Genomic DNA, 12,944 nt, shown 5'->3' with positions numbered 1-12,944 from the left:
TAATTAAAATTTAATTTTTAAATAAATTTGGTATAAAAATAAGTTTGTGCCCAGTGATATAATTAGTTTTATGTTAAATATAAAAGATTATAAATTTAAATTTTTTTTTAAAATATTTATTTACTTAAATAATATATATATAAAATTAATTTCTAAGCCTGGTAAAGTGATCTCCCCACTTCAATAGATTTTTTTTCTTGAAAATTCTCTTGGCCCCACGTACCTGCTCCACTTTCCTTCCTGGTTAAGAGTAATTTAATAATCATTACTTTAGTAGTATTTATTAATTAAAATATAAGTTAAAAAAATAATATATAAAAAATATTCTAAATAAAAATACTTTTTATCGTATTTATTAAATTTATTTAACAATCTTTAAAAAATAAGTCACATGACTTCATATTTTGAACCTTATATATAAAAAAAAATGAATTATATGTCCCTTAATATATTTTAAGAATATTAATAAACAATTTAATAAAAATTTTAAAATATTTTTTATTTTTATTTTGATCATTTTATATATTGATTTAAAAAATATTCAAACACTATTTTAAATTTAATTAAATCTCTAATTAATTATCTTTTTTTGTGATCATATTAATCATTCAAGAGTTGAGATTGAAACTTATAATAATAATAATAATAATAATGATAATAATGAGAAAATGATATATTGAATGATAATTAATTAAGAGTTATAATTGAGATAATCGTCTAGCTCTTAGTGTTCGTATTTTCGATTATGTTAGGAGAGATAAATCACAGATAGCTCTTAGTGTTCGTATTTTCGATTATGTTAGGAGAGATAAATCACAGATTGAGCCTTTGATCCTTGCGTAGGACGAGAATTGAAATTGTAACCCACTAAATCAATATTAGTATATTGTGTATCCGATCGTTTTGACTTATACTCAAAAAAAATTAAGAGTTGTAATTGAGAATTGTCTGAGAAGCTCAAAGGTGGCCAATATTCTTAGGACAGGGGCCGCACTCAACGTCATATATGCACTTTGCATAATGGGCAATCCGCGTAGCTGTAGAATAATCCATCAAATTGCCTTTCCAAGTGCCCCAATACAATGGAAGTGATATTCCAACCTAAATCAATTTTATACGTTAGAATAACGTGTCTCGTTACCGTAATATACTATCCCTTGTAAAATTATCAGGCCTTAATACAAATGGCGTTATCTGAATGACTAAAAAATATGACGTTTAATTTTTTATGTATAAAATATTAAAATTTAATATTTTAATTATTAAAAATTATTATTTTAAATTTTTATTATGATGAAACATTAACGTATGCATGAACGTATTCATTTTTATCAGTAAATATCACGTTAACGAAACACGTCATATTAGACTTAATACATAAATATGACATTTAGTTTTTTAATAATTAAAAAATTAATATTTAATTTTTAATATTAAAAAAATGAAATTTAATTAAAAAAACCTAAATTTCATAAAAGGCTCAAAAATCTCATTAAAAGACCTAAAAATATTTTAAAAGATATAAAATAATAAAAAAATACTTAAATTTAAGAAAAAAGACCTAAACGTTCATAAAAAATACATAAAAATATTCAAAAAAGACTTAAATTTCATTAAAAACTGAAAAAATTCATATAAATATCTAAAAAAGTTAAAAAAAAAAAAGACTTAAATTTCATAAAAAAAACCTAAAAATTTCATAAAAAAGACCTAAAAATGTTAATAAGGTTAGAAGTTAGTCTAAAAGATCTAGAAGGAATAAGTTACAAAGTGCCCATGGTTTTGAAATTTTTATGTCCTTTTTATGAAATATTTAGGTCTTTTTATTATTTTTAAGTCTTTTTATGAAATTTCGTTATTTTTTTCACCAAATTGAGTCTTTTTTTATATTAGGGACTAAAAATATTGAATTTTTTAATTATTGAGAGGTTAATTATTATATTTATATAATAATATTCCTACTCTAATGTATCTCGTTAATGTGATGTTTTTTTTAATGACATGACCTTCTAAGTAGTATAAATAACGATTCTGTTTATTCTCAATCACAATAAAAATTTAAATAATAATTTTTAATAATTAAAATATTAAATCTTTGTATTTTAGATTTGATAAATCAAATGTCACATTTTAATTGTTGGAGAGGCTGCGTATCTATTAAGGCAATTATCACTGTGGAATGATGATCACTTTAACTTGTGTATGAGTGAAGCTTTTTTGTCATCTCCAAGTCACCTTCGACAAACGATGCCATCCATCAAGTGAAGACACTAGTCCACTCGCCAAAGGCAACAGAGAATACGCCTTCTGCGTATAAAAGAATGAACAGCTGGAGCTTAGAGACGTCGACCCATTCGGCTCCGCCATAGCTGATGATCATGACCTTGTTGCAGAAGATGGGGTATGGTGGATGTTGGAGGGTTCTAGTTCTTGGTGTTGTGCTATGGTGGAGTGTAATTATATCGTCAGCTGGTTCGGTTGGGTCACATTCGTTGGGCTCGAGGACCAGGCATTTCAAGTTCCAAGTGGAGTACATGTACTGGTCTCCGGATTGCGTGGACGGCTTGGTCATCGGAATCAATGGCCGGTTTCCTGGGCCGACCATCCGTGTCCGCGCCGGAGACACCGTCAGTGTTGAAGTTACCAACAAGCTTGACACTGAAGGCGTGGTCATTCACTGGCATGGAATCAGACAGGTTCGTCAATATTTCTCTCTCTTTCTCTCTCTCACTCTTGCTATATATACATATACATGTATATGCATCATCATCTTCATCTTCTTCTTAATTCTTCTTGTTGTTGGGATTATATATATACGCATCATCATCATCATCAGGTTCGTCAATTCTCTCTGTCACTCTCGCTATATACATGTATCATCATCATCCTCGTCATCTTCTTCTTAATTAATTCTTCTTCTTGTTGGGATTATATATATATACGCATCATCATCATCATCAGTTGGGAACGCCATGGGCTGATGGAACTGCATCCATCTCACAATGTGCCATTAATCCAGGAGAAAGCTTCGTCTACAGGTTCAACGCTGATAAGGTAAAATCACCCATTTCTTTTTCTTTACCTAAAAATCAGTGAAACTCTTCGTGAACAAAACCAATCTGTCAACTCTTGCTATTTGCTACCCATTTTAGCTTTTGTTTTCACAAATTAATCTACTTTGCTCGACAGAGCTACCGAGAGATTTATCGAAGAGTGTCAAAAAGACTAAAATGTCGTCGTCCCAATTGCAAATTTTCAAAATTGCCACTGCCTTGCCCACTACTCTCTCCTCTCTCCATGGTTATCGATGCAATAACCGATTGTCGTTGCCTTTGCCTTACCGTCTCGTCGTCGTCACCTCGTTGCCATCGACTCGTCGACCGACTTTGCATCACCTTAGCAACAGTCGAAGAGACAGCGAGACGATGCCGACAAGGCGAAGGTAGCAACAATCGATGGATGCATCGACGGTCATGGAGAGAGGAGAGGGTAGCAAGTAAGACAATGAAATTTTTTTAATTGAAACAAGAGTATTTTGATCTTTTTAACATCGATAAACACCTTGATTGATTTATGGGGTTGAGTAAAGTATAACCGCTCTTATTTTCACCTAAAAGTTATCAACTTTTGGCTTCAAGCCTATGGCGTTTCGCATTTGGATAGCTTAAGCCAAATTAACTAGTTGGAGAAAGTTAAAGTAGTTTCTCTCACCAAGTGAGTTGGGTTTTTAGACTTTTAGCTATGCAGCTATAGATGGCTTATAGAAAAAGCTATATCTATTATGCTAATGACTCATATATATATATATATATTATTATAGTAAGAATGAGTTAAGGTTAAGAATGGTAATTAAGGTGAAGAGGTGGTGCTGGGGTTTGATTGGGTGCAGGCGGGAACGTACATGTATCATGGACACTACGGGATGCAGAGATCAGGAGGGTTGTACGGATCGCTAATAGTGGAGACGGAGGAGGAGGAGGAGGAGGAGGAGGAGAAGGAGCCGTTCCACTACGACGGCGAGTTTAATCTGTTGCTCAGTGATTGGTGGCACCAAACCCCACACGAGCAACAGGTCGGCCTCTCCTCCAACCCATTCCGCTGGGTTGGTGAGCCTCAGGTACGTACATACATCTCTTCATTTCAAAATTAATTATATATTCCCATATATATTTATTGTAATTTAGAGAGATTATCTATATAATAAGGACAGACAGACGTCAACCTAAAGCTAATTGAAAGGCCAAATCAATCGTGTTAAAAATGGCACCGTGGAAAGTGCGGCATGGTTGGGTGAATGCCACTCGTCGTGCTTTAAGATCTGACAAAAATACAAACTATCTAAAGATAATCTATACCTAATTAATGCTTCTTAATTATTACCCTAAGGACAATAATTAGTGTTGTGGTCGGAACGTTCCTTAATTTATACACGTCTACTCATTTGATTTCGTGATTTAGTATTGGGGTGAACCCATGTCATTACATTTAAGTTGTCACGTGAAATTATTTAATTAAATTAAATAATTAAATATTATTATTTAAAAAATTAAAACTCATGATTATATTATTATTATTATTATACATATTTACTCGTTTGATCTCATAATTTAGTATCTCTTACAAAAAGCTACACATGCACCAAATCATCATCGCATATGTAAACATATTTATAGGGTCGGTCTTAAGATTTTAAGAGTCCTAAACGAAATTTTATATGAACTTCTTAAAATATGAGCATATTATATATATATATATATGACTGAGACCTTTAAATTTTTATATAAGGACTTTCTTAATTGTTTTTTTATTTATTATATAATATTATATATGTATATAATTGGCTTACCTTATTACATCAAATTCATTCTACTAATTAATTGCAACTTCTTTTCTTGTAAAAACCATCTATTTTCTTTTTATTATTTTAAACTTTCTCACTTAAAATTAGTTAGATATGAGATGAGTCCAAACTATTTAGACCTAGGACCACCCCTAGGTTGGGGGGCCCTAGACGAGTGCCTTGGTTGCTTACCCTCTTAAGGCTGGCCCTACGTATTTAATTAGTTATGAATAATTAAATAGGAAAATGTTTAACTTTTTATATTCAAGCTATTTCCGTAAATCTCTCATTAATAATAATAATATTATAAGGCACATTATGTTTGTACTAAAACGACAGATACAGATAATAACGTCCCCTCAAGCAATGACTTAGTCTTATAATGGGACATATATATATATATAATTATGTGTGTACGAGGTTGTTTGTTTTCTTGTGCCATCGGCCAATTTCCAATTTTGGAAATGTATCTTCTTCTTTTAATTTAGTCTAAAGTCGCTGTCTTGGTTTGTTTCAGGCTTTGTTGATAAACGGAAGAGGGCAGTATAATTGTTCTCTGGCGGCCAAGTTTAGCAATTCGTCGGCGGCTCAGTGCAAGTTTACAGGGAGGGAACAGTGCGCACCCTATATCTTACGCGTGCTCCCAAACAAAACCTATCGGCTCAGGGTGTCCAGCGTTACCGCTCTCGCATCGCTCAACTTGGCAATTGGGGTATAACCAAACACCTCTCTCTCTCTCTCTCTCTCTCTCTCTCTGATATGTTATAACTTCTTTAAACGAATGGTAGACACCAATACTCCATGAAAGTTAAGTGCTAAAGGAATAAAGTTGAAATGAATAGAATGTATGATGCATTGAAACTTTTCGGAGACGCCGTTTAAGTATTTTTGAAATATTAAAAAAAGTTTATGGGTTATTTTTGTAATTTTAAAAAAAATTTGTGACTTTTTTGTAATATTAAAAAAACATCAAAAACAATCAAGAAAAACATTTTTTTCCACAAATAGAGATAAAAAAAAATTCTGTCTTTAACTCAATTTTTTTAATTTTTTAAAAAAATTATTTTCAAAATTTATATGAATACACTATGAAATTTATGCTTATTTTTTAATTGAATTTTTTTTATAATTTTATATATTAAAATTATATTTACAAAAAGACTGTCATATTTTTTTATTTACGTCTTTCCCTACATATTCGTTTCTTTTTTTTTTTAATAAATGACATTTTTTCATTTTCATTTTGTATTGTATCTATTTTTCATTTATGTTCCCATACAATCTAAAATGGAACAATGATATTTGGTCTACTTTGTGGTATAAATTGACTGTTTGATGTTGATGGCATAAAATGCTTAAAATGTTTTTGTGTGTTAATTTTAATAATTATGATTATTGTTAGGGGTGAGCAAAAGTTCGTTAAACCGAACCGAACCAACAAATTTGGTCGGTTCGGATCGGTTTTTCAAAAGTAATTGTTCGGTTCGGTTATTTTTATCCTTAAAAATCGGTTATTCGGTTCGGTTCGATTATTTTAGTAAAAATAACCGAAAAACCGAACCAAACCAAACCAAGTAGCAGTAACCCCTCTCTTTGTCGAACCGAACTGCCCCCCTCCCTCATGTGGGCACGACACCCTTCCCCTGCCGAACTGAACCGACCCTTTATCCTTCACGTGGGCGCGACACCCCATGTTTGTTACTGTTTTCTCTTCTCTTCGTCATTATCTCTCTAAGATTCTATCTCTCTCTCGCCATTTCATCTCTCTTCTCTTTGAGATCTGGCCGGCCGCAGCACTACTTCATCTCATCTCTTCATAGATCTCAGATCTAGTCGCGCGGCAATACTGCCTCATGGTCATCTCTTCGTCAATTCTCTCTTCTTCCACCATCCCACACTGTCGCCGATGGCAAAGACGAAGGCTCTTCGAGGCTTCGTACACTATAAGAAAAATCAGTTTTAGTGACGGAAAAATCCGTCACTAAAACTGGAAATTCCGTCACTAAATTTTTTAGTGACGGGTTTAGTGACGGGTAAGGAATCCGTCACTAAAGTGGGCGTCACTAAATTTTAGTGACGGATTTTTGAATCCCGTCACAGATCTGTGACGGGGTTGCAGAGCCGTCACAAATCTGTGACGGCTCTGCAACACCCCGTCACTAATCTGTGACGGGGTTGCAGAGCCGTCACAGATCTGTGACGGCTCTGCAACACCCCGTCACTAATCTGTGATGGGATTGCAGAGCCGTCACAGATTTGTGACGGGGTGTTGCAGAGCTGTCACAGATCTGTGACAGCTTTGCAACCCGTCACTAATCTATGACGGGAATTCCCAGTCACAAATCTTTTTAAAAAATTAAAAAAATAAAAAATAATTTTTAAATCAAAAAAATTAATAAATATCAAGAAACCTTTTTAAAAATTTAAATTATATATATAATAAATAAAAATTTAAAATTAATTATAGAAATAATTAAAAATTTACATTAAAAAGAAAATATTAAAAATTAAAAATTGAAAAATTTTACTGTCTTAAATAAAAAAATAATATTTATTAATATAATTACATAACAAAATAAGATACATTTACACTATAGCTACTAAATAACAATCAATAAATTTTACATTTTAATTTCTAAATGTAACAAATAATATAAACAATTAAACTAAACTACACAAAATTACTAAAATTAAACTACTACAAAATAACAAACTTTAAACAATTAAACTAAACAAAACTAACAACACAAAATAACTAAAATTAAACTAACAAAAAATAACTAACTTTAAACAATTAAACTAGACTAAACTAACAATACAGAATAATTAAAATTAAACTAACATAAAATATCTATTAACTAAATAATAAAACTAACATTAAATTAAATTATCACCAAAAGATTGAAAAAAGATAGTAATGGCACAGAGGCTACACCAGCGAGAGGCAGCAGCTGATGAAGAAAAGAGCACGAAGAGAGATGGGGGAGAAGAAAATAGTGCGGAGGGAGATGTGGGAGAAGAGAGAAATCGCAGAGGGAGAAGAGAGAAATTACAGAGAAAATTGGGGAAGAAGAAAACAACGCGGGGAAAAGAGAGGGAGGGCAAGATTTTAAAGTTGTTGTTTAGTGATGGGACTGACAGCCCGTCACTAAATCTATGACAAGGGCTGACATCCCCGTCACTAAATAGCGAGTTTAGTGACGGGGCTGTCAGCCCCCGTCACTAAATTTGTGACGGGGCTGATAGTACGTCACTAAACAGCGAGTTTAGTGATAGGGATGTCAGCCCCCGTCACTAAATTTGTGACGGGGTTGTCAGTCCCGTCACTAAATCTGTGACGGGGGTTGACAACCCCGTCACTAAACAGCGAATTTAGTGACAGGGGCTTACAACCCCGTCACTAAATCTTAAATTTTATATAAAAATAATCTTAAATTTTTTAGTGACGGGGTCTGTCACTAAATTCGTCACCAATTTGTGACGGGTATGTTCCCGTCACAAAATTTGTCATTAAATTTAAATTTTCTTGTAGTTAGTGACGGGCGTGCCAGTCCCGTCACTGATCAGTGACGGGCATTACAGTCCCGTTACTAAATTTTGTGCCATATTTTTTGTGACGGATTTTCGTCACTAAACCCGTCACAAATTAGTGACGGGTGGGCCCCCGTCACAAATCCCGTCACTAAATTATGATTTTCTTGTAGTGGTAGATCAGGTCGCCTCATCTCTTCTTCTCTTTTCTCTCCCTCCATCATCCCTCGTCGTCGCCGATGGCGAAGATGATGCCGATGCGAGCTACTGCCGATGGCCAGAGACGAAGATGACGCCAATAGTTTTTAGGTAAGTTTTTTGGGTATAACTTCTCTTTTACATTGAAAGTTTGAAACTTATATCTACTAAAATCTAACTATTAGATGCTTTTAATTTTTGGGTATGTGGGTCATCGTGGTTGGGGGAATCTGATGATCGATTCTTATCATCGGAATCACCGGCCGACTATGTGGCCGGCGATAACAGCAAGGTAGTCTGTTGGTTAGTTTTGTGTTCCAGTTCATTTACGGTTCATTTTCTGTTCGATTCAGTTAGTATGGTTTAGGCTTCGCTTTGTTCGGTTTCGGTTTGTTCGGTTAGTTGGGGTGGCTCGGTCGGTTCTGTTCGGTTATTACATATAGTTCGGTTCGGTTCGGTTATAACCGATTGCACACCCCTAATTATTGTTATAATAAATGCAAAATCGAATTAGACATGTTGTTTTATTTAGATAGTATTTGTTAACCAATATATAGATCGAAAAAAGTGGGATATAAAAAATATTTTAGACAAAAATATTTTTAATGTATTTGTTAAATTTATTTAGCGACCCTTAAAAAAGAAGTCATGTAATTTTTTATTTGAAATTTTTCAAATAAATTTATCTCTCTCCAATAAATTTATCTTGATCTTTATAGATAAAAAATAAAATAAAAGATGTGTCACTTAGTATATTTTAAAAAAAATTAATAAGAATTTTGAAATACTTCTTAATTTTATTTTAATAATTCTATATCTTAATCTAAAAATATTTCAACTTCATCTTAATACAAATTTATCTTATTTGTTTTAACAAACGCTATCTTAAACGTACCATTTCGAAATAGTAAACATTGTTATTCAAAAGAATAATATGTAAAAAGCTAAGTAGTCAGATGAAGAATTTTATGAGTTTTAAGAGTTTAGATAAATTTCATAATCAACCCAAAAGTAAGTTATTTAAATTGATTTATATATTTTTTCTAATTCTTTTGGGTTTGGGTTCAAAACCTCGAACCTTACCCAAAGGGCTGACACTTCATTAATTGTTTACGCATATGTTCCAACAAATGCAGGGCCACAAGATGACGGTGGTGGAAGCCGATGGCAACTATGTGCAGCCATTCACGACGGATGACATGGACATTTATTCCGGCGAGAGCTACTCGGTGCTCTTCACCACCGATCAGGACCCTTCAACCAACTACTGGGTTTCAATCGGAGTAAGGGGGAGGCTGCCAAAGACGCCACCGGCCCTAACCATATTGCATTACGCCACAACTTCCATATCCAATCTTCCGCCACTACCGCCACCTGTTCCTCCCCTCTGGAACAACCACACCCACAGCAAGCTCTTCTCCAACAAGGTTCAAGCCCTTGCCGGCTCGCCCTCGCCTCCCGCAACCTCCCACCGCAGAATTCTGCTGCTCAACACCCAAAATTACATCAACGGCTACATCCGATGGGCTCTCAACAATGTCTCCCTGCTCTTGCCGGAAACTCCCTACTTGGGTTCGATCAGATACCGCCTCACCAAGGCCTTCGAAAAGAGAGCTCCGCCGGAGAATTTCCCCAGCGAGTACGACATCACGATGCCGGCCAAGAACCAGAACTCGAGTTACGGAAACGGAGTTTACACGCTGAGATCCAACAGCACAGTGGACGTGATCCTCCAGAACGCCAACGCGTTGGCGGCGAACACCAGCGAGCTCCACCCCTGGCACTTGCACGGCCATTATTTCTGGGTTTTGGGTTATGGGGAGGGGAAGTTCAGAGAGGAGGATGAGAAGGGTTTCAACTTGAAGAATCCGCCATTGAAGAACACGGTGGTGGTGTTCCCTTACGGGTGGACGGCGCTAAGGTTCGTGGCAGATAATCCAGGGGTCTGGGCGTTCCATTGCCACATAGAGCCCCATCTGCATATGGGCATGGGTGTGGTGTTTGCAGAAGGCGTGCGGCGCCTGGGTAAGATTCCGAAGCAGGGTCTTGGATGTGGATTGACAGGCAAGATGCTTATGGATAATGATAACAATCGTGATTGATAGAAGAATTGAGGCGCCTCTTCATGCCTTAATTTATTTTTCTTATTATTTTGCATTTAATAGTTATTAATTATTGTAAGAACAAAAAAAAACTCAAAAATACAAGGGTTCCTTGTAGAGTAAATTATAATTTGGTGAAATTGCAAAAAAACCTCTAACTTTTAAGAAACATCAATAATCACTCTTGTTGTTAAACAAAATACTAGATGACCATTTTATCTTTCATCTCTTTCTCTTTCAAACTCCTCACTCTTTTGATTTAAAAAATTAAAAATTAACGAAGAACTAACAATTAATAGAAGCCATTCAAAAGAAAGAAATTATGCATGTAGGCCATATCTGGGTTTATCACAAATGAATCCTGATAACTAGGTTTAGCGCAATAAAGAGAAAAAGACATACGATGATGATGAAAAACCTAAACTAGATATGTGTTCATCGCAAATAAACTCAACTCACTTTGATTTATCCACAATGAACACAAATTCATTGCAGAGAGATATTTATGTCTTCACTATCTCTGTAAAACTATCATCATCAAACCATCATATTATCCCACCATTCAGATCATTCTAGATTTGGAACAATCAACCAAATTTGAAATGACGATGAACTTAAATTCATCGCAAAAAAGAAAGAAAGAAATAAAAAAGTTTACTGTCGTTGTCTTTATAGAACTATTGCCACTGTTTCATTGTCCAAACCTTAAATTTGAAAAAAATTGTTAACATGATTGAAGCTTGAAAAAAAGGGTAAGAAATGTTTATCATCGTCGTTGCCACAGTGGTTGTCACCATTGCCGTCATCATTATTGTCAACTAAGAGAAAAAGATAAAGAAATAAGAAATTTGGGAAGAGAAAAAAAAATAAAAAAGCAAAAAAAGAAAAAAAAGGTTTTAACATAGTCGAAGCCTTAGAGAAAGGGAGAGGAATCTTTCTCATTTTTGCTACTGCCATCGCTATCATCATTGCCACTATCGTCATTGTCAACCAAGAGAAAAAAGAAAAAAAATGAGAAAATCGAGAAGAGAGAAAAATAAAAATAAAAATGAGAAAAAAGTCTTTAAATATATATAGGTATTTTGATTATTTTTTAATGTTTAATGAGGGTTAAGTAAGTATAGGCAAAAATTGCAATATAATATTAAATCTCATAGATACTCGTATTTTTTTTTAAATCTCAAAGATACTTATTGTAATTATCCTAAACTTGAAGGATATCAGCGAAATTTTCTCCTCTCTATATCACTTATTCAAGTCTCTAATCTCTATATATGATTGTAGTTATGGTAATACAATTATTACTATCTGTTGTTGCCTAGAAAATAACCCAAAAAGCAGGTTGAATTAGGTTTTCCAAATTTTAAACATTTTTTAAGAGTTCAAATTTTTAATAGATTTTTAATATCTTATATATGTTGAATCTTAAAATTCTCAAAATAGCAATAAAAGATCAACCACAAACAACATGAGATTTATAGATATTTGACTTTTTGAAGTCTATGACTTCTCTATTAGGTTTGTGTAATATAATGGCACTACACACTCAAATGAAGAGTTGAATTGGTTGTTTAATAACTTTCAAAAGTTTGAAAAGATTTTAAAGAAAAACAGGAACACAATGAATTAAAGACAAAAAGATAGGAATTAAAATATGCAAAAGAGATAAAGACTTTAGAGTGATTCGACGGGTAAATCACACCAAAAATTACTAAATTTTGGTGTGTTTTTCATTTTAGTCACTAAACTTTAATTCTTTGCAATATGATTACAGAAATTTAAAAAATTTTACAATGTGGTCAAATATAAGATTTTTCGGCTAATGTAGCAAATAATAAAAATTATTGTGCAATGACAACCAATTAGAATATGTCACGTATCAATATATAATAATATTATATTAAAATATTATTAGACAATATTTTTATTATTTGCCATATCAGCGCCACATCACCCACTCTGGCTATAGAGTAGCTGAAAAATCTTACATGTGACCACATTGCAAAACTTTTTAAACTTTTGTGATCACATCGGAAAAAATTAAAATTTAGTGACCAAAATGAAAAATACACTAAAATTTAGTGATTTTTGGTGTGATTTACACGTGATTCGACTTAATGTAGCCTACATTTACTAGGAAAATGTTAGAAAGCCCGACAGGCTTATCGACGGCTTTACTGAAGGGGGGCAAAAAGTTGATTTTGCCCCCACGCTTGCTTTCTCCCTCCCTCTCCCATGGATTCCCCCCTGCTCTGGTGCATCTCCTCTGCCAT

The 12,944-nt window shown here is 33.6% G+C and overlaps 1 protein-coding gene across 1 annotated transcript; it reads left to right on the top strand.

Annotated features, from left to right (window-relative positions):
• Positions 1–2,222: 2,222 nt before the first annotated feature.
• On the top strand, positions 2,223–10,871 carry LOC127787884 (L-ascorbate oxidase). Its single transcript, XM_052315953.1, has 5 exons — positions 2,223–2,696; positions 2,962–3,054; positions 3,890–4,117; positions 5,358–5,552; positions 9,706–10,871. Exons 1-5 carry the CDS (start codon positions 2,373–2,375, stop codon positions 10,669–10,671), a joined length of 1,806 nt encoding a protein of 601 aa, XP_052171913.1. The 5' UTR covers positions 2,223–2,372; the 3' UTR covers positions 10,672–10,871.
• The last annotated feature ends 2,073 nt before the right edge of the window (positions 10,872–12,944 follow it).

This window comes from Diospyros lotus, chromosome 1 (genome assembly GCF_014633365.1).
Source record: "Diospyros lotus cultivar Yz01 chromosome 1, ASM1463336v1, whole genome shotgun sequence".
NCBI classification, from domain to species: domain Eukaryota; kingdom Viridiplantae; phylum Streptophyta; class Magnoliopsida; order Ericales; family Ebenaceae; genus Diospyros; species Diospyros lotus.
This window is presented reverse-complemented; position numbering and strand designations above follow the sequence as displayed.